Below are 24,870 nucleotides of genomic sequence, written 5' to 3' on the forward strand. Positions count from 1 at the left end.
CGATTAGTGCTCTGGCTGATGAATTTCCGCATATTGGATTCACCTCTATCTACACGATTGTCTCAGAAAAGCTCGGATATCACAAATTGTGTGCAAGGTGGGTACCGAAAATGTTGCATAATATAATATGAGTCACAGTGAAAGGAAACAATGCAAGAGGAAGACCAAGATTAGGGTATATTGAACAGACCATACAGAGTGTTGGGTGTAAAGTGTACATGGAAACAAAGAAATTAGCACGATAAAACTACCTGAAGAAGGAAGGTTGCTGCGAACAAATCCTAGGATCGATCACTACAAGAAGAAGAATTTTCCGTAAAAGCTTCGAAGTGTGTGCATAGGTAATGGGAATATGAAATGGAAATTTTGTAGCGTACGAAACATGCCGTGCCTAACCGGTATTCGAACCCGGGACCTCCGGATGAAAGGTTGAGACGCTACCACTCTGCCACGAATGATAGGCATTGTTTTATGAAGCTTTGTTCATTACATTTTTTTTTTTTATGAATTTTTAAGTAGATACTGTATAGTCTTGTAAATATTTTATACGTCATATTTAAAAAATAATTTCTTACAATACAAAATCGTTTATTTAAAATAATTTACTCGGTATGCAGAATAATTTATTCTATTTTGTTTGGTAAGAATTCTCTTGTCTACTAAGTACTATAAGCATACGTTTTTAGTAAATCAGATACGAGACCAAGTCAATCCAAAATACTGTATTACCACCCTCCAGTATAGAGTGGTTAACCATCCCGTTTCAGGCTTACAAGAGAAAGTAAGGAGTGAGGGTAGTACGTGTCCGGTTTTCTCACTAAAACTAGTATGTTTATGTAAATCAATATTACGCCAAACTCTTCGAGGGTAGGTAAACCATATGTGACACATTCACTCGCATCACAGGGATGCTATATTGTAAAAATTAATACTCTCAGATTTTAGCCGGTGCCAGTTTTATCCCAGTTCTATTACGTGTTAAGAAAAGCGGGAATATATAGCATAAAGTAACAAATTAGTACAATTGTAAAACAATTCATTATACAGATAGCCTCTACACTTAATAAGGGTTTATGAATAACGAATTTATTTACATTATATTTCCTCAAAGTTGCTGCACATTTTTTTTCAGCTGAAAAAATATTTATCTTACAATTAACAAAATTTTAAATTATAGGATTCGGGCGAATAAAGTTTTGAAATGCCATTTGTTTTTATTATGTGTGATGTAGGTCTGCAAAAAGCACAACTAATTAAACACCGAATCAAAAACAAATAAGTAAGATTGTATAAAAAGGTTATAAATTTAGTATAATGTCGAACGGTTAATTTTGCACAACTTCCATAGATTTCACATAGCATAAGAATTATAGGAAACATTTTATATTGCGTATCAGGATCAATTTATAAATAAGTTTATGATTTTTCAGTGGCGATTTCATTTTTATTAACTGGTCAACATGTTATACGCCTATTTTCAAACTGCTTGCTGTTGTATTTCCTATCGGTATGATTATATATATAAGCTTATAAACAATAAATTTATTATACCATTTAAAACATCTTTAATTCATAATTTTTTTTTTAGTAATATTATCAAGTTTAATGTCGTATCTCAACTTATCGGTTCAGTTTCTGCGTTTATAACGAACGCAAGAACTGAACCAGTCCCATTAACACGAGTTACTGAGGTCTGAATTGGAACAATGTACGAGTATGTTGGTTCACTGCTATCTGGAAGCTTGATATACATTTTCAAATCATATAATTGGAATATTTAACATTCTACTAAATTTATTCTAATTTGAAACCCCTAAAAGGTCAAAAGTTTTCCTTCTATCAAGAAATACATTACTATTTTAGCAAATATAAAGATTTTTTATTTTGTTTATTATTATTTCTCCCGTCATTGCCTTTTTAAAAAATATCTAAAGTATCTTCTGCGCAGTAGTTTTCATATGATTAATATTTGTGATGTTTATCAGAAAAATATATATAGATTATTTTAAGTTCGATGGTGGTCATTCAGGCGACTGGGTTCTAACGTCCGTCCTTTCACATCACGTCAAACTTTGATCACTTTCGCACATGTGTTTGTTTCCTTTTTTTGATTTTTTTCTCGTTTATTAATTTTATAAATATTTCCATACCTTTTTATGTTCTACCAATCAGTTATCCTATACATACCTCTTTCACAATGTGTTCTCAGTTATCTTCCTCGGATATTCTTATATTTTTCTTTCTTTACTGATTTTATCTTCTCTATTTTCTTACTTTCTCTTTTTCAAGAACCTACCACGATTTTTTCTGTTCTTCAGTTTGTCTTAAATCCTTTTTTATTTTGTACGACTTCTTTTTACATGAGAATTTTCGCCATTCTGTTCCCATACAAATTCTCAAAAAAGAATCTGATGTTTGTTTTTTTCTGGCATTTATATTTCGTTGTCATGAATTAGTTACAATATTACATAAAAAAAATGTTTTTATTAATTTTTATTTAATTCCTAAGTCACTTTTTTACTAGTTCTGAGCAAAACCTCGCCTGTCGTAATTCAAGTCAGCTTTTACCTTTTTCAGCAATACCTTTTTTTTACTACTGCTCCCATTCTATAATTTTACTTCCTAAATAAAAAAATGATTGTGAATTCTATTATGTGTATTTTTAAACTTAATTTTTAATTCTCCTTTGTCGTCTATTCTATCATATTGCATCGCTCTTTTACTCTTTACTTTCAAATTGATTTTTTCCATTAGCAATGAATCCCACCATTCGTTATCTCTTACCATACCTAATTTTAGCAGAAATACTATATCGTAAATGAATTTTAAGATTTAAATTTTCTGGATTCTTTTCATTTTCCATTCTCAGTTTTTCTTTTTAGTTATTTTATTATATTGTTTCGTCCATAGACTAGGTATAGACTTAATTCTTGCACGACTCTTTTCTGTACTTCAGCCTACTTTTCCTTATTTTATATTTTGATTAAACATATAAATCGATTCATGTAAGAATTATTTATTACTTTCTTTCTATTTCATTTTTTTTTAATACGTTAAACGTTTATTCAATTTTATATTATTTAACATTCGACAATAAATTTGTATGATACGGATTAAAAAAATCTGTGCTTAGAAAAGCTTTCTTACTAAACTAGCTTATTAAGTTGAAGTTATAAAATTTCAGTAGCTTAGCATCCACGTAAGTGTAACTTTAGGATGCATATTAGCGGAAAAAATAAAACATAATATTGGCAACACTGATTTTTTTTCATACTACTACTCATCTTAAGTACTTCCAGTAAGAAGATAGAAGAAACTTTGATCCTGTATGGATAATAGATTCTAATTGCAATTTTTCTTTCTGAATATGTAGTTTGGTTGGACTTTTAGTTATTCTCCCTGGAAAAAAGGCTGGAATTGTACTTTAGAATTCCAATTGAATTGCAGTTCAGTTTAAACTTTTGAAAAATTCAATCTATATGAATTTCACTGCTTTTGCTCCGGTTTAATGTGATATATGAAACTTCATTATAAAAACTGTTATTCATGAAAAGAATAAAAATAATAAAAAACAAAAAAAAAAGATGCTTTTACTTGGAATAAAAAATTTCTCTTGATATACATACAAAATTTTTACATATGAATTTTGTGTAATATTTTTTCCTCGTTTACAATCAACAGTTTTCAAAGGAATGACTTTAACCCTAGCATTTTAACCGATACGTAACATTTTTGTTTTTGAAGTTACGGTCATAAAATCGTACGGCAACAATTTTTATTAGTTTTACTTATCATGCATTAAATGTCCATTATTTTTTTTATATAACTTGTAGCAAACACCTGATCAACGATTGGTACACATTTCTCAGCGAGAAATTTTGTGAATAATGGAAATTTTTCTGTTGAAATCATTAAAATGTTTTTCTTATAAGTCGTAACTTACTTTTTTTTCACTGCATTTATTATTGATTGTATTTTTTCATGTTCAGTTCTGTATAAATTAAATTTTTACGTAGGTGGTGAAACGAAAAATGTTTAGTGGAAAATACCAAGTATAAGTGGAAATCGAGCTTAGGATTTACGTTGTATTACAATGAAGACAAATCCATAAAATTTACCCACTCGATTAAAATAGCTAAATGAATGTATCCTTTAATACTTTTCATTTGAAGCAGCTACGATACCTTAATATCTACTGATTACAATTTTATTATTTTTCTATTGACAAGTCATAAAATGAATAATTCTAAAGTTATTTTTATCTCACTAACCTTTCTCCCTTATCACATTACAGCGTTACACTTAGTGATATATGAATATCTTTGTCTGATGAAATGTAAAGATTAATGAACTGTTTATTTAAACCTGTCCTGTAATTCTATATGTAGTTTGTAAAGGCATTAGAATATGTATGCCTTTAATTATTGTATTTCACGAAACTGATAAACTAGAAAAAAAGATGTATAATTTTTTTATCATTGAAGTGACATAAGGTGAGGTCTGCTTCTCCTATCACTTATATCAAGTTTTTGTACACATTTGCTATTTGTTCTATTTAGCATATTAAAAAAAAAGAAACATCATGAATACATTATAATTATTAAAAGGAAAATATTATTTATGCTGTAAATTTTTCATCATTTCATGACTTCAATTCAAACTTTTAGAAAAAAAGTAGTTTTTTGGTGTTTAAATTATATCACATATTTAAAACACAAAGAAAGCTGTGCTAAAGAAAGAAAAAAAATAAAGCTAATTGGTTATTAAAAATTAATAAACCCCTCAAAAACCGTTTATAAATAGCTTGCCGGTAACTTGGATTAATTGGAAATTCTATGGTTTAAATATCTGGAGTCAACTTTACAGTTCGATTGATTTTCCGAAAATGGTTCTTCTCACCTTTTGGTCAACAATTAGTTTTTTTTAATAAACCGACAGAAATGTTACTTTTGTAGTTTTTCTTAAGTGTTATTTCTTTTTTTAAATTGACAATTAAATATTTCTTTATTTTTAACATTTACATGTAGATAATCATTGTATAATAATAAAAATTGCCGTTTAATTTGGATTTAGTAATTTTATCTGGACATTTCTTCGTAGACAGATATTTCAAATATATGAAATCCGTCGTTATTTTATTCAAATAAATAACATATATTTACTCATAAATTAACCGATAACTTTAATGCCAACGCAGTTATATCGGTGACATTCATACTATATTCATATTGGGGGTTAGATATTTGGTCCTGAATTTATTTCTTAATCACAAGCAATATGCAAATGTATAAATAAATATGTAAATCCTACCAGATAATATATTTGTTTTCGAATTTACATATTAATGAATTTATGTTACATCACTTACATTTTCAATAGAAATTTATTTCACGGAGATAAAATATATAATTAGAAAGGTTGTTTTAACTTCTGATTTTTTTAATTTTTAACTTTGTTACTAGTCCTAGTACCGTTATAAAATGGAACCTAGTTATTACTTATGATTATTTATTTTCTAAAATACATATTACAAAAAAAAACATAATTTTAATAAGTAATATCCGTAAGTAACCATTTGTCCCTGATATTTATTATATATGTAGGATACCACTATTAGTGCTGATATTGGCCAGTCATCTCTATAATATCAATAACGTAAACAAATCCTCATGTTATATATTGAAAAAGTTTTACTTTTCTTTGAAAATACATGATTTTAGGTCCATAAAGATATCATTTCAAAATATATACCAGCCTTTATTTGGCTCATATACGATGAAATATGTTTTTAAAGAAACTACTGCATTACGGTTACTCGGCTAAGATAACACATGATCTTACATGATCTTTACATGATCTTTTTTTACATGATCTTTTTTGAGCGTTTTACTTCACCTTCTCAGTTTATTAATGACTTTTCTTTTAATAGTTAATCCCGGTGGGGGACTGATTAAAAATTTTTTAATGACATTTAAAAATTGTGAAATTTTTAACTTTTATCAGTGGACTCTTCGTAAATTGGCAATTTCTTTTTGTAGCAATTTGTTAGAGCTTATACTTCTTTTATTATTCATGGTATATCCAGAACAAAAACTTAATAAGGATAATAATTTTAATCCGATATAATCGAAACATTTTTTTTTCAGAAATATTTTTTGAAATCTTATGCAGAAGTTTCGTTTGTAAAATAAACTTTTTTAACAAAGGTTATAGTGCAATTTTCATTCGTCATTGATGGAAGAAATAATTCCTGAGTTCCTTCCGCCGACACGTGTACATTGGAAAACATATTATGGGAGTGTAGGGGGCTTAGCGAGCATTCGGGTATGCTACCCGTAATTACATTCGTTATTTTACGGGTTATATCTTACTTGTCTCTGGAAAGATAGGAACGAAGAGAGGGGGTGACCAAACTTCTCTCTATTTACTTATATACGGGAATGGTTGCAGCACTGGGATATAAGAGGACAGACTAAAAAAAAATGTTTAATTTCTATGAGAACAAAAAGTAATTTTTACAAAGCTAACAACCACTAATTAAATTATATAAATAATTGTTTGAAAACACGAAGAAAATATAATAATCTCGTATTATATTCTCCTATTATTACTCTTCTATTATTTCTTATACTTTCCTATTATTTTCCTTTCCAGGAAAGACCTACATCTATGTAACAGATATAAAGGAAAAAAATACAGTTCAGTTAAAAATAACATTAACGGAGAAAATTCTAAAATTATCAAATGTCTGTAATCTATACCATGTTGCTTCAGATATTAAACAAGACCTTTTAAAACAATCGATCAAGGTAATCTAATACTTTGATACTACTTTTCAACTATTTTATGTGAAATAAAAGTCGTATTTTAAAATTTTATTCGGATAATGAACAACTGTTTTCTTATAACGTTTGACCTTAAAATGTTTACTTTTCTCTTTTTTTTTATTTTATAACACATATTCTAGCTCTCTTTTTCAGTGTTTTCCTTACTTCGTATAACTATTCGTGATAACTTGTGTTTAATTTTAGACAACATTTTGAATTATTTAGTAGATAAATAAAAGTTTTTTAGTTTTATGATCTACATTTAATTATTTGTCTAATTTTATCCTGTAATATTTTAACTTACACTTCATTTTAATATATTTTCTATTTTTATTTTACAGGGGTGGACTATATGCATCCAGATTTGAAATACAATTACGTAAGTATTTTATTAAAATATTTTGAATTCGAAAAATTGAATACATGTTCAGATAATGCACTGTATCTCAAACTTTTCATGTACTTAAAAAAAGGGTAACATTTTCATAGTAACAGTGATACGAATTTTTTTTTTACCAATAATATATATATATGATGTAACAATGTTATTTGACAGAAGTTATTAATGTTACAGTATACAATTTCATTCATTCATAGTGTTATGCCGTTAGGGCAGGTCCTGTCACTACTGCTGCTCTCCATCTTGTTCTATCCTTTGCTAACCTCTTTGTTTCAGCATATTTTCCTTTTCCATAATCCCATCCATCATTTGAAATCTTTTCCTCCTCTTCCTTTCTTTCCATTCACCAAGCTTTCTATCGCATCCATTAATAAACACCATCTTCTCATACAATGTCCAAGCCGGTTCCTTTTTCTATATTTAATCACATTTAGCATTTTCCTATTCTCTCTAATTCTTCTTAATACTTCTTCATTTATTATATGATCTTACCATCTGACATTTATCATTCTGCGCCACACCCACATCTCAAAAGCCTCAGTCGTATTCTATCTGCCTTTCTCATCGTCCAAGTTTCAGCTCCATAGAGCATCATATAAAACATTCCAGTAATCTCTTCCTTAACGCTTTGTTTAACTTACCACACAGCAGTCTTCCTACTTACTTAAATGCCTACTTACTTCTTGATGTTTTTGTTTTAATTTCTACAGTGCAAGTCAGGTCATTAGTTATAAAGCTTCCTAAGTAAATTTCTTCACCTGCTCTAAAACTTCACTTTCTATCTTAAATCAATCCTCAGAATCCACTCCTCTTTTTCACGTAATACCGTACATTTTGTCTTCTTTTTAGTGATCCTCATATCCTGACTTTCGCAAGTTTCATTTGAGTCATCAAGCATTTCATTTAGTTTACTTAGGCTTTCCGCCAGTATCGATATATAATTATTTACATTATTTTTAATGCATATTTCAACTAAAAATAGGATATAAAAAATATTAATTAGGATGTATCTAAAATTGTTTTTATTACTTTTAGAATACTAACATTTATGTTCTGTTTTTGATTTAATTAAATGCTGTTTTTGTGTTTTTATTTCTTTATATTTTTGAATCACTGTCTGGCTCTAAAACAGTAGAATAATAGTAAATTTTGATTGCTCGGATTAATCAGGGTTACCGTTATAGTTGGCTTTTCACGCAAGATAGAATACGAGTAAATAAATTATCGTTTAAACGATTAAGTTCTCCGAAGAAATAACTATGCCTTTTATTATCTTACATAAAGTTTTATGTTAGTCATATTTACTTATTTATGTTATACAATTCTTAATTCATTTAACGTTATTTAGAATATTTATTACAATTATTGTACAATCAATAATTTATTTTTATCGTATTCCTGCTTATTTATTAACAAATTAATTAATAATTATTATTTTAAAACAAAACTTATAATGATTTAATTTTTAAACTGTTATATTACCTGTGAATTAATTTGTTAAATTTACGTTACTTTAACATAACTTTCACGATAAGTATAATTGTAATTATTCGGTGGCTCTTTTGGACTTAATTATATCTGATTAATTATCTTTGTTATGACTCTAAATAAGCTCTGCTAATTACTATTTATGGAACAAAACTAGATTAAAAAAAGTATTTATTTGAATTTCATTTAAATTTTGGTAAATTCAAACAGTTAATCACGAATAAATAATGGAGAAAATATGAAATTTCTATAGTAAAACAAATCTAGTATACTGGGTAATTCCAAAAAAACTTCTCAACTTTAAAAACATATAAAAATTAATTTAGATAACTTACAGATTCGAGCGAGGCCTCATTTCATAGCAAAACACATCAAATTTTGACTCATGTAGTCCATTAGTAACGAATTTGGCCACCAGGGCTGTCACCAGTGTTGTTAAAAATGGATAGCTACGTTTACTGATGCGAAACGTGCTCGCTGTTTGTTTTGGTTTCACGATTTTGCATTCAGCAACTGCAATTCAATGTAATTTTCGTAGAGAGTAAGGTAGGGAGAACTTCCTAATAAGCGTACAATTTACTCAACAAACCTTCGTTGAGATAGATTGTTCCGTTAAATAAACAAAATCACCAGGATGCCCACGCATCCCTGAAGCTGGTGTGGAATAATTAGAGAAAGCTTTGAACGAAGTCCGAAGAAATCAACTCGACGTGGCGTCGTCACGTGAGACTGGCATTTTATAAATGACTGTTTGGCGCGTATTATTTAAACGCTTACACTTGAAAACTTACAAATTAACCGTGGTTCAGTACATTACAGATTGACGTCAAAGTTACTCGGCTGCAGTTTTGTGTGGAAATAATGGATAGAATCGTATGGGCTAGCGGAAACGTTCGTGAAACTTTGCAGCATATTTGTGATAGCCCTAAGGTCAATGTGTTTTGTGTTCTAAGCAAACAAAGACTGTCTTTGCCAGGAGGCAAAATTCTTCTTCCAGGAGGCAACCGAAATTGGGTATCGTTTATCTGGACATACTTCACAATTTTCTAATTCCACAGTTAGATGATAATGATGACCAAGCTGGACGCCATTGCTATCAGCAAGATGAGGCACCACCTCACTACCCTCTGAATTCCGAGATTTTTTTGATACTCGATTCCCGGGTCGGTGAATTGGTCGTGAAGGTCTAATTGCAAGGCCACCTCGCTCTCCAGGTTTGACCCCGCTCGAATCTTTATTGTGAGTTTAATTAAAGATCTGGTTTATGTACCACCTTTGTTTGCTGATCTTGTTGAGTTAAGACTTCGAATTAATGCCGCACCTACAGAGATAACGCCCGACGTGCTGGCTACAGTCTGGGATGAAATCGACTTCCAGTGGGAGATATATCTCATTATAAATGGAAATCATATCGAACCAAAGTGAATATTGGGTGATAAACTTGATGTGCTTTTCTATGAAATGAGAGCTCAACCGAATCTGTAAGTTATCACTAAATTTTTATTTGCTTTAAGTTGTGAATTCCTTTTTGAATTACTCGGTGTAATGCGCTATTTCCTGTATAGAAAGAGATACATTAATCAGCTATTTTACATCTCCTTCCAAACGGCTGTGTTGCATAAAACATTATACATAAGAGCGGTACCAATGAAAGCTGATTTTCTGAATTTATTGAATATTTAATATTGAAAAAATTACGTCTTAAAAATGAAAAAGTATTTAAATCAGTACTTTTTCTTTTAACCTTTTCCCATCACAATGATCCGCGGTTGATTAGGGCTCCGCGAAAACATGTTGATATCTGATTGCCTCCCTTCATAGTCTTATGCTACCCTCTTGTAAAAAAAATTTCAAAAAATTAGAGTATATTAAAGAGATTTAACAGATTCTGAAAAAAAATCGTTACGATTGAATATTTTTTATGCCTGTATCAACAAAAAAATTGAAACAGTACAAAAATTACGATAATTTAATTGCAGAATTTTTTTGTGCATTTCTACCGCGTTTTTTATTAGCGAAATTATTTTTTTTGCTTTGTGTTTATGAAACACAAAGTGTTTTAAAAATAACACTTTCAAGCAAATCGGTTGAAAATTGGGCAAACTATGATGAAAAACCTGTGTCATAAATCACAGTTAGTAACATATGTTAGTATAAGTGAAAGTAGATTCAGAAAACTACGTTTTATAAAAATCCCCACCACTCAAAAGGCTATTCAGATTGACAAAAAACCATTTTTACTATATACTGTTATTCAATACGAATCGATGTGTGTTACAACTTAACCGATATCATTTGTCAGAAAATATATTTATAGACCTCAAGTAAAAGTGACGTATTTATGACCACAAATTCCTTCTTTTTTTGTGTGCTGTATATCATAATTTATTATGTGTTTCAATACATCGATATGCTGCCGCTAAGATAAGCTATTTTTTAAAATAATAAATAAATCCGTAATTCTCATAGCAATTATAATACACAAGTCACACACACACACACACACACACACACACAAGCGCATTTCTGAGAAAAAAATGGTCATATTCTTTCTAGTCTAAATAAAACATTTTACATTTTATAAACGTCGTTCAAATTGTCTAATAAAACTGATTTTTTGTGAAATAACCGACTTAGATCCCATATAAAATGATTTTGTAACAGCGTTTTAAAACTGACGCCGCGCATAACTAATTCCAAGGCTACATGATCTGAAAAGGTTAAATAGTTTACAAATGGTTTGGTTTTTAAATTAAATTAACTTTGCACGCTCGTCAACTCTTGTCATTTTCTAATAATTCTGTGGAGTTGCAATACACAATAATTAACAATTGCCTATTGATCCGAAATGAAACCCAATATTTAGAAAATGATCGTCCTTTATTACATAAAGCATATTTCAAATATTTTACATCCCTAACTTATACGTTCTCAGTGTTTATAAAGGAAAACTCTCATGTTTTGAACTTTCGTGATCGGAAATAATACACGACTCGACATAATTTAATTAATGGTTATAAGATACTTGTATCTTGGAACACTAGGAGATAATACTGAGTACGAAACAATATTACGTACGTCAAAATTTTTACACAGAATTATATAAGCATAAAGAAGATTCTTTTTTCACTTCACAAATATCAAAAAAATAATTTTTGATACTTATCTTTCATTTAGTGATAACCCTGAATAAAGTGGTAGCAACATTTTTTTAACTATTGGGTTTATCGCACAGTAAAAAAGTGTATTAATTCATTAAACGTTTTTCTTTTTTCTTTTCGATAACCGGCATGTAACATACCACAAAGTGAAAAAATGTACGTTTTATTTAAAAAAAAAAAAAAAAAACATTTTAGCTGAAAATAAAGCTTATTAAAGTAGGAAAATATTAATACATTAAAAAAATTAAAAAAAACTGTTATTTTTAAATTTGAACGGCTCTCCCACGCCAGTATTGCCCCCAAATTCATTTGTGGGCCACTTGTACTACTACTACTATGGTTAGGAAGACAAAAACATTCGGTTAAAAATATGCAATAAATAAAAAAAATAATTTTTTTTGATTAATAATGGAAGGCGAGAATGTGGGGCAACATTTTTTTCAATAGAAATGTACGCATGTACTTTTCCATTAACGGGGGTTATGTTTGCAAAGTTTTGAGAAAATTGACTGCAAAGAAACTATCTACCCACTCCATGGAGATATTGACCCCCAAACGTTTACCAAAACATTGCCTTATACAACGAGTTCGTACCAAATTTATTCAAAATCGGTTTTTCCAGTCAAAAGTTATTAAGCTTCAAACACGCTAACACATACATATATACGAATATTACTCCCACGTTTTTTTTGGTTGTTAGGGTTTCTGGGTCGTGCAACATGGAGAAATTAAAAAAAAACATACCCTATATTTTGAGTGATTACCATACTTTCCCTCTTGCAGCATAGCTCTAGAGACATGATAGTAGGAAAGTAAAAGATCATACATACTCGTATTATTAACAAAATCCTTACTTAAAAACGATCAAAATCTAATATTTAGGTAGCAATCACTTAACGGTAAATAAAAAATTCCGTGAAATAAACGATCGTACTGAGATAGTTCAAGCTATTTTTTTACAAATCGCAAAAAATGAATAATTTTAAAGATTGTAGGATATCGAGGTAGTTTTTGTCTCTAAGTAATTTTTACTTAAGAGAAAATAACTACGAAGGATAATATTTCCATAGCACTGAAATACGATATTCTTTGGAGTAAATTTCAGGTTGTAGCTAAATTAAAATCAGATATATTAATATTTGCAAGCGATTAAGTAAAGTTAGTAAAACTAATCAGAAAATTACTAATCGATTAGTAAAACTAATTGGTTAGTAAAATATTGTATTACATTAAATGTTTGTGTAGCTTGCTGTATGAACATGAATGTTAATATTTATTCGTGCTTATTTTGTAATATAAAATTCATCTTTATTTCCTTTTTTCTGAAATAACATTTGCATTCTGTGAAAATATATATTCCATTTAAACATCTATATTTAGCTATATTTTAAGAAACTATATTATTTTTATATATTGCATTTTATTTTTACTTACATCCAGTACTTATACTTTCAATCCAAGAAAGAAAGATCATATTTAAGTATTTCATGGCGCTAAAAAAGAAGTATGTTTTTCGACCGAAGTAGACGAAAAAAATCGGATGGAGCTGTGTCGGGGCGCGCGGCCGTTGGTTTAACATGAAATGTTACAGACCTTGGACGAAGTTCCTGCGAGCTACAGACCGACGAATTTACCTGTAGATTTAAATGGGAGAGCCACCATCGTATTTTTTTTTTTGATCAAAACTAAAGTCTCCAATGGACAATTTTAATTCCTTCATTCGGCCAGCTCTACATATAAATTGGTCGGTCTGTATGTTAGCGAGTGTATTGGATTGAAATAAAAGCGATATTGACTGCGAACTAAATTTAATTTTAATATAAAACAGATACTAAATGGTACATGATATTTACTTGGTCTAATATGCGACGACAATTTTGCTCAAAATTGGTCTGTAATATGAGAAGTAAGAGACATAAGGCATAATAATTAGCGGTAGAGGTGCTCGTGTCGTCAACATCGTTCACTGAGCGCGCCGTGCCAGTTTAGCGACGCTCCCGAAACAGTATCGCTCGTTCAGCACCGGACATTGGGGTACGTGTGCGTGACCCATAACCTCCCCTTTCCAACGATATGCCTAATTTATATTTCCGGCTTGATTTTGCGCGGGCTGTGGCTGACATATTGAATTTTTATACTTCTTTACACGTTTACTTTAATTTTTTACTCATAAATATTGTCAAAAATATACTTATTATTATTGAAATATATCAGTCTCGACAAACTATAAGCACAAACTCACGAATCACCGCGCTATCACGTCTAAGTCGTGAATGGAAATGAGCGAGAGCGTCAGTTTTGGCCGATCTGCGATGTGCCTCATCCTTGCCAACACGCTCACCAGTGCCGCAAACTCAAAGTCGTATAGGCGAGTTAACCATGTAAGTTATAAACCACCTTTACGTCTCTGAAACTAATAGAGAGTTATTAAGGCAGGACGATGTAGACCTTTTCGTTACGCTACAAATTTCTGTTCTGGTGCCCGTATGTTTCAGTGTGATTTTATAGACGTTTTACGTTGAATGTTTGCGTCGCTGTATAAATAGAAAACCTCCTGATTTCCTTTAACCAAATAAAATAAAATTAAACTTCAAAATTTTAATCCATTTATTAAAAAAAAGGACGTTAATTTTAATTGTCTTTTGCAGGTATTTTTTTTTTTTTATCTTTTATGGTTAAATAAAATATTGTATTAGAAAATGAGATTGTATTAGAAATACTGTATTCTAATTGTACTAAAAAATGAGAAGTATGATTAAAAAATCTAATTTTGTTTTTTTTTTCATTTGTACTCATTTTGCCTTCAGTTTTTTTCTGAAACGTATAGTCAAGGATTTGCTACTACAAATTTCCAAATATTCCATTTGCGCATAACGGTCTTTATTCACTCATTTAACATCTGTTATTAGTTAGTTAATTTCATTATTATTTTAGAGCCAGGGAATAAATAACCGCTTTATATTTCATTAAAAAATGTATTTATTTTTATTTAAATTTTGAGATTTTATTTTATTTCAGACAAAAAGGTGCATTAATTAAATTCAAATATTTTTTTTTATTAAAAAGTACAGAAAAACTTTTACTGACAGTGAAAAAACATTTGATCAAAACGATGTTTGCATCAAATCTTTAAAAAAATTTACAAATCAAAATGGTCGGTGAATTTTCTTATTTTGTGTCCATATTTTTCCATATTTTTTTTTCTTGATAAAATGCATAATTTTATTCTTTTTAACCTACTTAAAATGGAGGTTATCAATTCGATATATATATATTTTTTTGTATTTACGCAGTATATCTGGTGCTAGTGAACCGATTTTGATAATTTTTTTTAATCGAAATATTGTGTTTTCGGAATGGTCCCATGTACATTTAACCAAATCTGATGATAATCTTAGGAATAATACCAAAAAAACGAACGGCTGGACACCCTTAGCCACTGACCGATCGCACCAATACCTTGTTGTTCTGTTCCCTGTATGATGAGGATATTAATAACAATCTATATTATCGTTGTTCGTGGAACCATTCACGGCGTTTCTTTCTTAAAAATATCATTCTTTTTTTATTGGCTACATTCCTCTAAACATCATATAGTTGTTAAACCTACGTTTAATATTTATATAAAAAACGAAAAAAAAGTGTATTATCCTTAATTGCAAAATAATATAAATATTTATATTATGCGATAATATATAATAAAATAAATAATTCTTGTTTTGGAATATTAAATAAATAGTCATACTACAAGCTTCCAACCGACATCTCCTGCATGAAGCGAGTTAAATATTACAATTTTCCAATAAATAATATTCTAGGTATTATAAAAACTTTTTTTAACCAGGTACTCGCTAACATTGTCCAAATGTCTACTCGCAATAATGAAACCTATAAATTGTATAGGTTACGCAACCTCATAATTTCTGTTAGCTTTCTCATCATGTGGTCTATTTAATAAATTATTTGGGGCCAAATCAGCCAAGGCGTTGCCCTCTAAAGTTTTAACTCGACTAAGAGCGACATAAATATGCCCCTTGGCAAACATGTTCTTGTTGAGGTTTATCTCTGCCCTGTCAAAGAGTTGTACCCTGGAATTTGTGAACAGTTATAGTCCAGCTTAATATTAGAGGTAGCATTCTGCGCTCGATACCTCCGTATCCCTTTGTCTCGTGGAATGTTGTACAAACTGGTGAAACGGCTACGTAACCATCAACATCTTTCTTTATAAGACCGAGAGTCTGGTCATCAAATTTTATGAGTACAGCTTCAGGTAACTTTCCTTCCTAGTATATCAAGCCGAGGCGGTCATATAATAACAAAAATTTTATTAGTTTCAGAGCAACAGGAAAGTTATAAAAATAGCTGTAAAAAAAATATATCATTAAAGTTTTATGAAAGTTTTGTATATAAAAATCTTTGAATATCATTTACTTTATTTGTACAAAAAAAAATCATTGTACAACATTGAAAATCATTGTACGAATAAAATAAGATTACATCGGATTATTTCAAATATTTACTTCAAGTAATAAGGTGCTTCTTTAACGCTACGAATTTTATGTTTTGCTTTTATACTGTTAAGATTATATGTCAACTTGAGTAGATGTTATGATAAAGGCATTACAACCATATTCACGATAAAATTTGTTAAAAAATTTATTTTATGTTAAACTTCAAAATGTTCTGATCAGTTTTAAAATCGATTTTACTGGTGTTTTTTTAAATTTTACGACTATCTGCTGGCTTTTGAGGCATTAATACTCCCTTTAACCTTTAACGGTACTGTAAAGTTTATAGTTTTTAAGTGATTTCCTTGATACGTATTGATATGCTGTCCTTCATGTGAATATTATACAACTACTTAGCAAACAAATACTGAAAGATGGAACTAGGAAAAAAAGCCATCTTTGACGACTTTTCCCACACTATAATTTTATAGTCCATTCTATTACATTTCAAACATCAATTTCATATTTCATAATCTGTATGATCATCTCTTAAATTTTCATTTTAAGATTCTGAGATTTGTTACTCTAATGTGATTCTAATGTGTTACTCGTGACACCCTTTTTTTTTTTTACCTATTCCCTATAACAGGGAATCAATTAATAGGATAAACTCAATCCTTTTATCCTTGGTGTTGAAAGCTTTTCGGTGTGCTCCAGTTTTTTAAATACACAAAGCAAGATCTTGTTTTCTGACGCTTTTTTCATCTTGTGCAATTACCTGCTTCTGTTAGCATTTTTTATCTTCATTATTGTACTGCTGTTGTTTGACTGCTGTAACTGTTTGTCGTATTCTTGATTTGCATTTACCTATGTTCGCTTATTTTTTTCAGATTTTATTTATGTCTGTATTTTAATCTCCATTCGTTCTTTTATCTACCTGTTCATATGTGCATGAGAATTTTCTATTTGATAAAAAGCATCGCATACGAACTGAATGTGTTGGACATATGTGGTCCATAGATTGAACAAGTTATAGAACTCAGTGATGATAGTGCTTTTGACATAATGAGTGGATTACGTTTACTGCTATTATAGTCATTTATTTTTCTTTGGGGGGGTCATCATTAGACAGCACTCTCTCTTGGGATATTTAAAAATATTATGTACTTATGGTTTCGTCAGAGAAACCGGTTGTAAATTTATGCTCTAAAGCAAAAAAAAAAATTCAACTTTTAATATTCATGCTATGAATTTAATTTTTTTAATATTTTTGATGACCTCTCGGGGGTATTCTCTCAGTGATTGCATTTGAGGAATTACACTCATGTTACCTTTATTGTATTCTTTTTAAGAGGATGACAGAATATCTAATTATAAAATAAAAAATCTGATGCGGGCACGACACGACTTCCTTCTACACCTATTAAATTACATGTACACTTTTTTTTTTTTTAAATGAAAAGTATATAACATTTTATTTCATTAATAACTTCTGATATTTTTTCATATTTTTTTTTTATTATTGAATTATTATTTATCGTAAAAGTTTTTTACAGTCGGAGGTAAATGAAAAGTATATAACATTTTATTTCATTAATAACTTCTGATATTTTTTCATATTTTTTTTTAATTATTTAATTATTATTTATCGTAAAAGTTTTTTACAATCGGAGGTTAATAAATTATTAATAAATCAATATATTTAAATTTAAAAAAACAATTAAAAAAAGGAGATGAAGTCTGATTCGAAGCGATGTGCCTTCCCCTTGTAAGATCCAAATTTAATTTGTCTATAACTCTAGAACCAATGAAAATGAGTACCACTTATGATACATCGTTGAAAAGCTCTCAATAAGTACTTATTACTGCAGTTAAGAAAAAGTACAAAAACCAAGTGTTTTTGAATTTTGTTTTTTTTTGGACACTTTTGGTTTAGTTGATTGTAATCAAAAAGGAAGGTACACAACTAACTAGGTGTTACAACAATCATAAATTCAAAATTTCTACATCTTACGGCTAATCGTTTTTGAGTTACGTGAGATACGTATGTCTAGACGTCACGCCGAAACTAGTCAAAATGGATTCAGGGATGCTCGAAATGGATATTTCCGTTAAAATATCAAGACCGAAATTTTTCGCGATCACATTACTTCCTTACTTTCTTTACTTCGTACAAGGAAGTAAAAAGGTCAGAAATATATTTTTTCTGAAAATAAGTTTATATATTATTTATTGCTTTTAGCTGCGTATGGACCAAACCATATCTTAGATTTGTTTTATATATTTGATTTATATGCAATGAAATTAATCACTTCACATCCTGAAAATATATCGGAAAGTACGACTGTTCGCCTCTTACTGGATTCATTCCTCTCGATTATTCTCTCTAGAAACACTCAGTTTTTATGGGCGCACTTTCATTTATTTGTGGATATCCGTTAGTTTCTTCATTATGATTATGAGAGCTCTCCTGGGCTTGTTTTTTTAACGAATTAATTCACCGTAGACGCTTACAAAGAAACTTTCACGCGGGAATATGAAAATGGAGATTGTAGCGTATGAAAAATGCCATGCTTGATCGGAATTCGAACCCGGGACCTCTGGATTAAAGACCGAGAAGCTACCGTTTCGCCATGGAGATCAGCATTTTATTTATTTATATTTAACTGTAATTTCAGCGGAAACTATATAATATTTACCTATCTATTTCAGGTTATTTATAAGATTATTTAATTTTAATGAAAGGATTTGTTGGTAGTTCCGTTTAGGGTAAAAATAGATATCAGTTCTGTTTTATCTTGTAAAAATTAACTCAGAAATCAATAGTAAGACAAAATCTACGTCGACCTTAAAGTCGTAGCGCTGTAAATCTAAACCAGATTTCTTAATTCTACACGATATAATATTTATGTGCCTACTATGACCCTGCAATTATAGCCGCCCTATAATTACGACCAGTAATCACGCGATAACCGACTATGAAAACCTTTTTTTGAACAGGTAAATTTACTTTTGGCCGCTGTTGTAATTCTGTAGGAGTACACATTTTAAAATAAGATATATTTTTTTAAAATCTTTCTCACGCTTTGAGTACTTAAATAAACTCTGTGGATAGTTATTCACGCGCTTTTGTTTATTTTCGAATAATATTTGCGAAATATTTTGATTTAACTCTACTTGTTATGTGATGGAAATACTTTACAGGTGAAGTAATTGAAATAAGTAAAATAGAGATTCTTAGAGAGAGATAGAAATAAGTAAAATGTAAAAAGGTTCGGAATCTGGTGGTTCAAAATTTCAGTTTTATAGCTGGTGAAATTGAGTTTTATCGCTGGCACTCAAACTGAAGAATTCATTATTTTCTGTATAACGCACCAAAAATTCTACCAGAGACTCCATTCGAATTTTTTTATGGTCTTCCATTAACGCATGTGCGTTACCTAATGGGCATTTGTATTGCTGTAGTCTAAATTTCAAGGGACAATCTTACGAAGAAATCTTCTAAAAACAAAGTGAAAAATCAATTCCGTTTCTGAGATGCCGAATCACCATCAATCCGCTTTTACTTAAAATCGTTGATGATGCCCGAGGTTCACCCTGCATGTTTTTCGTCATTCACGCTCATCCTACCTTCCCAGATAGTTCCCAGCATGTTCATTCATCCATAATTAACTAACCCCATAATTAATTAATCTAATTTATACATTTGTTAAATAGATTTATACATTTTTTAAATACATATTACTAGTTATTGTTGGCTCCTTTTGGAGTTATTTATGTTTCAATGGACATTTTGTAAAATACCAATACAAAAACGACTTGCCTATGAATTACCACCGGTTATAAAAAAAAAAATATATGAATTCTCGTAAAAAGATATCGGTGTTTAAACTTTACATTGGTGGCATCGAGAGGATCGTCCTAATTATTTTAAAACTCTAAACTCGTGTAAATGACCGTACATTGGAGTGACAAGTGGTGGGAGAATATAGGTTTTCACTGTCAAGTCAATCATAATTTGTTTTGTAAATATTTTGACGTTAAGATGAATAAAATTTTGAATTCTACTTTAGTTTACCGTATTGTTTTTTATTTATTTAATATTTTATTTTTACTTTGAGTTTAATAAATTTATCTAGTGCTATGTAAATTATTATGTTACTTAGCTTCTACTTTTGAAATTATGTTCAGTTACGTCAATTTTAACATTCCAGATATAAAAAAAACCTGTTTTTTATAATATAGAAATTTGTCAAGTTCAGGAATTACATTATGAAAATATAATTACCATTTATTTGTCTTTTTAGTTTTTATTCCATACAAACTATTAGCAGCTTTGGGTGGTATTTTCTCTCGGAAATAGTTATATTAGTCCAACCAAATTACACTAAGAGAAAAAAAAATTTTACCTGAACTTTTATTAGTAGAAATAGTAAAGGAGCTTAAAATAAACGTAAAAATAATAAATGCGTGACCGGAGGTTACGGAGGGGTGATTTGTGTGGTTGAAAAAAATTTGTCCAATACAAAAGTGAAGATCATGCAAAAATCTACAACTTTTGTAGATAACTTTTTAACATAACCACAAAATTTTCGTTTTTTTTGTTTTTTTTTTTTTTTAGTCTTCATTTCCAAAAAAAAATTAATTTTGACGAAACTTGGTGAAAGTATACCTTTCTGTGTCTTAACCACAAATTTTGCCGGATATTGCAATAATACCATTTTTCAACCCCCCAAATCAACCCTCCACCACTCCCGCTCACACATTTATTTTTTTTACGTTTATTATAAGCCCCTTTACAATTTCCACTTATAAAAGTCCAGGCAATATTTTTTTTCCTTTCTAAATGAGTTATTTCGATCGGTCAATATATACTCTTACATAAATGATTTTTTTATCTTTATACTTTCCCATTTTTTTTGTACGCGAGTAATAATGTTTTTTCTGTGAAATACGATGAACTCTCTCATACAGTATATATTGCAATCCGCTTACATCGTACCCAAGTTAACTTAATCTGCGGGAAGTATACTGACTAATCGACTTGTTTCGAAAAACATTATAGTATGTTTATTTCTATTAAATAAATAATTTAGAGGAATGACTCATTTACATTTAATTACTATGTTGTCAGCATATTGTATTTCGGTTTTTTTACTCATCCGTGTCGTAGTGTTTATTATACTTTGTCTTCATTTACTATTTTTTTCTATTGTTATTTCTACTGCTGTTTATAAATATAACTCTTATTATACCGTACACTTTTTAAATTATATTCGTATTATTTCTAATTAATCAATTTTTTTTAAACGCATCATGAACAATTACGTTCAACCATTCGCTGTAGTCTAAAGAAAACTACAAAAGTGTTGTTTGTTTTTGTAACGATGAAAAACAAATAGACGTTTACACTTTCCACTTAATGAGATCCTAATACAGATTACGATAGCCGCTGGAAAATATATGGAATTATTTTTAAATTAGTTTGTTTACCGTTAGTAAGTTTATTTACCTGTTTTTAAGTGTTTCCTTTCTTAAAATTTAAACAAGTTTTGTTTTCATATCTTGTTTGAAAACAAACGGTAAATTTATTGAACGACTCTTGAAGTAAATGATGTTTATTTTAATTGTATTTATAAATTATTATGGATCAAGCATCTACAATTGTTATACTGTATGTATATACAGCGTTGGAATATCTGTAACTTAGGTTTCCGTATTTTTCTCTCTTTATAGGTTGTTTAAATTAAATACTCACAAAATAAGTCTGTCTTTAAAATCGAAAAGGGAACTTTCAGTCCAAAACCTTCAGAAAACTTACTCTCCTACCCAAAACTCCTTAACAAAACTCATTTTGAATACTAAAAGCACAATCTCAACATCAGATATCTCAATTCGCCTATAAAATCATTGTATTAATTGAAAACAGAAATCGCAGACCCACACTTCGAAGTCCTTCAAAGAATCGCAGTTAAAACTGATCTCCATGTTTCTTATGAAAAATACAATTTACTACAAAAATTAAAGATTGTCCCGAGCTTATTCGAATCAACAACGATCAAATCTCTAAAGTATCAAATCAAGTATTTCGGGACAAACATCACGGCCAGTATCTCTGAAAAAAAAAACAATGAACAAACGAACAAGTATGCAAATTGGAATGCGCATACTGTCTCATCTGAAATATGTAGAATAAAAATGCACCTCCATCCGCGACTTGTTTCGCCGCTCTGAGACTGTTGTAGTGGATCCTGTTTAATTTAATTGCATTATATTAACACTTCCACTTTGCATTTTGTATTAGATCGAAAATTATTGTTATCGATTAAAAAATAACTTTTCAAATAATTTTGTATTATTGAAAAACTATAGCGGAACTAGCTCCCACCTGGTGGTGCTCCCAAAAATCTAATTTTTACTTTCTACTATGTTATCCTTCTCAAGTTACAACATGAAAACCTTGAAGATACCCAGAAAAATAGTGTTTAGCCACTAATCCGGTCTCTGTGAACCGATTCGCTTGAAAATCAATAGGGTTCTATTTTTATTAAGTTTAAATCATTCTTCGTAGTTTCATCAAAATTGGTTTAAAATTGTGCTCAGTAGAACGAAAAAAACTGAAAATGTATCCAAAAGCTCCGTTTTTGGCTCTAACTCCAGTTTGTGTAAACCGATTCGCTTAAAAGCAATAGGGCTACTACTCCCTGTAGGTTTATATCACCCCACCAAGTTTCATAAAAATCGGTTTAGATTTGCGTTCGGTAGAGTTGACAAAAATCGTATACATTCATAAGCATATAGACTTGAAGAATTGTGTTCAGGAGACTCCAAAACGTAAAGAAAAGTTGGTTCCTTCTCACTTGCACAACCTTCGAAAATCAGGCGTAAATTCTTTGGAAATCCGCTAAAAAATCCATTTAAAATATTCTGTAGGGCTTATATATAAATACGGGTAATATTTGTTGGCACTTGTTTCCTTGAATCTCCAGAGCGTTTTAACCTACAGATATAAAATTAGTGTATTGATTTTTTATCGACAGTATCATCTGTTGTGTATTTATTTTTTTAATCGTAAGAGGGATTGGAAAAGGATAATTAGGAATAAATGACAAATAGAAATAGTGCGCATCTACTAAAATTTTACTCGTGGCGTATTTGTTGCTTATCAAGAAATAATACCGCCGAACGGATGCTAGAAATCATATTATTCAACTTTTTGTTTATTTTAAAAATTATCCCATTCTTATAAAATGGATAATATAAATTTTTTGTACTTATTCAATCTATCGATTTGAATTTTTTCCTTTGTATGAGGCGGTTTAGAATGGAAATATTTTTCAATCCTTTATTACGTTAATTTTTTTTTCTAAATAATTCAAAATATTGTCATTTGAGTTGTTTTTAAAAAGATTCTAATGTATTTTTAAAATACAGTAAAAGCTAAATTTAATCTTTAAAATTAAAAGATTTCAACATTTTAAAAAAAATCAATATTAAAAGCTTGTAAATATTTTTTCATCGTCGTGAGGATATAAATAGTTTTAAACATTACCCTGGATGGGGAGATTTTAAATTTCCATTTTATTTTAATACATAGATCATGGAATTGTTCATCAATATCGTAGTCATAATTTTTGTTTGGTGCATGCCACGACGTGAATTCAAGATAAAGCTAAATAATAAATTTTATATTTGTATTTTCTTCGTTGTGAACTTCTCGATGAATGGTAGAGTGATTCTAATAAAATTGACGGAATTTAAAAAAAGAAATGGTCAGTCAATTTCTTCCTTTATAAATGCATATTTTTCATTCACTTGATTTTTTTATCATAGACGATACTGAATTTACCGATTTTCATACGATTGCTTGGAAATCACCATCGCTGGTAGTTGTTAGTATAGATACTTTCGCACATATACGTAGGCCATATAATACTCAATTACATTTTTACAATGGGGGTTTGTAAAGTTTTTCTTTTTCTTCTATACCCATGTAACGAGATTAATTTATGTATTTAAAGGCATTTCAAATAAGTGAACACATATTTAATTCTAATCAGAATATAATTATCCATTATGTAGATTATGTAGGAAACGGGTATTAGGCGATTTATACTGTAATTAATAATCCTACCGTTAAATTATAATAGATTTCATTGTAAACATAATTAAGTGTACGTTAAAATAGCATCCGTTCTCGATCGCGAGGGATTATTATATAAGAACTAAGAATTATCAACCGTTATATTTAGGTCCTTCGTACAATATATGGACCAACAGTTTACGGTGTATATTAGAAGTTCTAAAGGGGGAGATCGACTCAATTCCTAATGAGTTGTAGCTAAGCTCTCTAACTGTTATAATGGATTAAGTTAATCACACAAAGAGCTCTGACTCGGTTTATGTAAGCGTATTTTAATAACCTTAATGCACTGTACTCCGAACATCGAAATTTAAAATATCTCATATAGCAGCGTACATATAACGTTACTAATTATTGAAATTCATTTTATATTAATTTTCTCTCCATCACGAAATATGAGGAA

The 24,870-nt window shown here is 29.7% G+C and overlaps 1 protein-coding gene across 1 annotated transcript in view; it reads left to right on the plus strand.

Moving 5' to 3' along the window:
* amon (prohormone processing protease amontillado) overlaps positions 1-24,870 on the plus strand; it is a 642,069-nt gene that overhangs the window by 391,510 nt on the left and 225,689 nt on the right. The window contains exon 4 of the mRNA XM_075365301.1: positions 7,169-7,206. Within this exon, the coding sequence (XP_075221416.1) occupies positions 7,169-7,206 (38 nt within the window). The remainder of the gene's footprint in view (positions 1-7,168; positions 7,207-24,870) is intronic.

Source organism: Lycorma delicatula, chromosome 5 (assembly GCF_047948215.1).
Source record: "Lycorma delicatula isolate Av1 chromosome 5, ASM4794821v1, whole genome shotgun sequence".
Taxonomy (NCBI): Eukaryota; Metazoa; Arthropoda; class Insecta; order Hemiptera; family Fulgoridae; genus Lycorma; species Lycorma delicatula.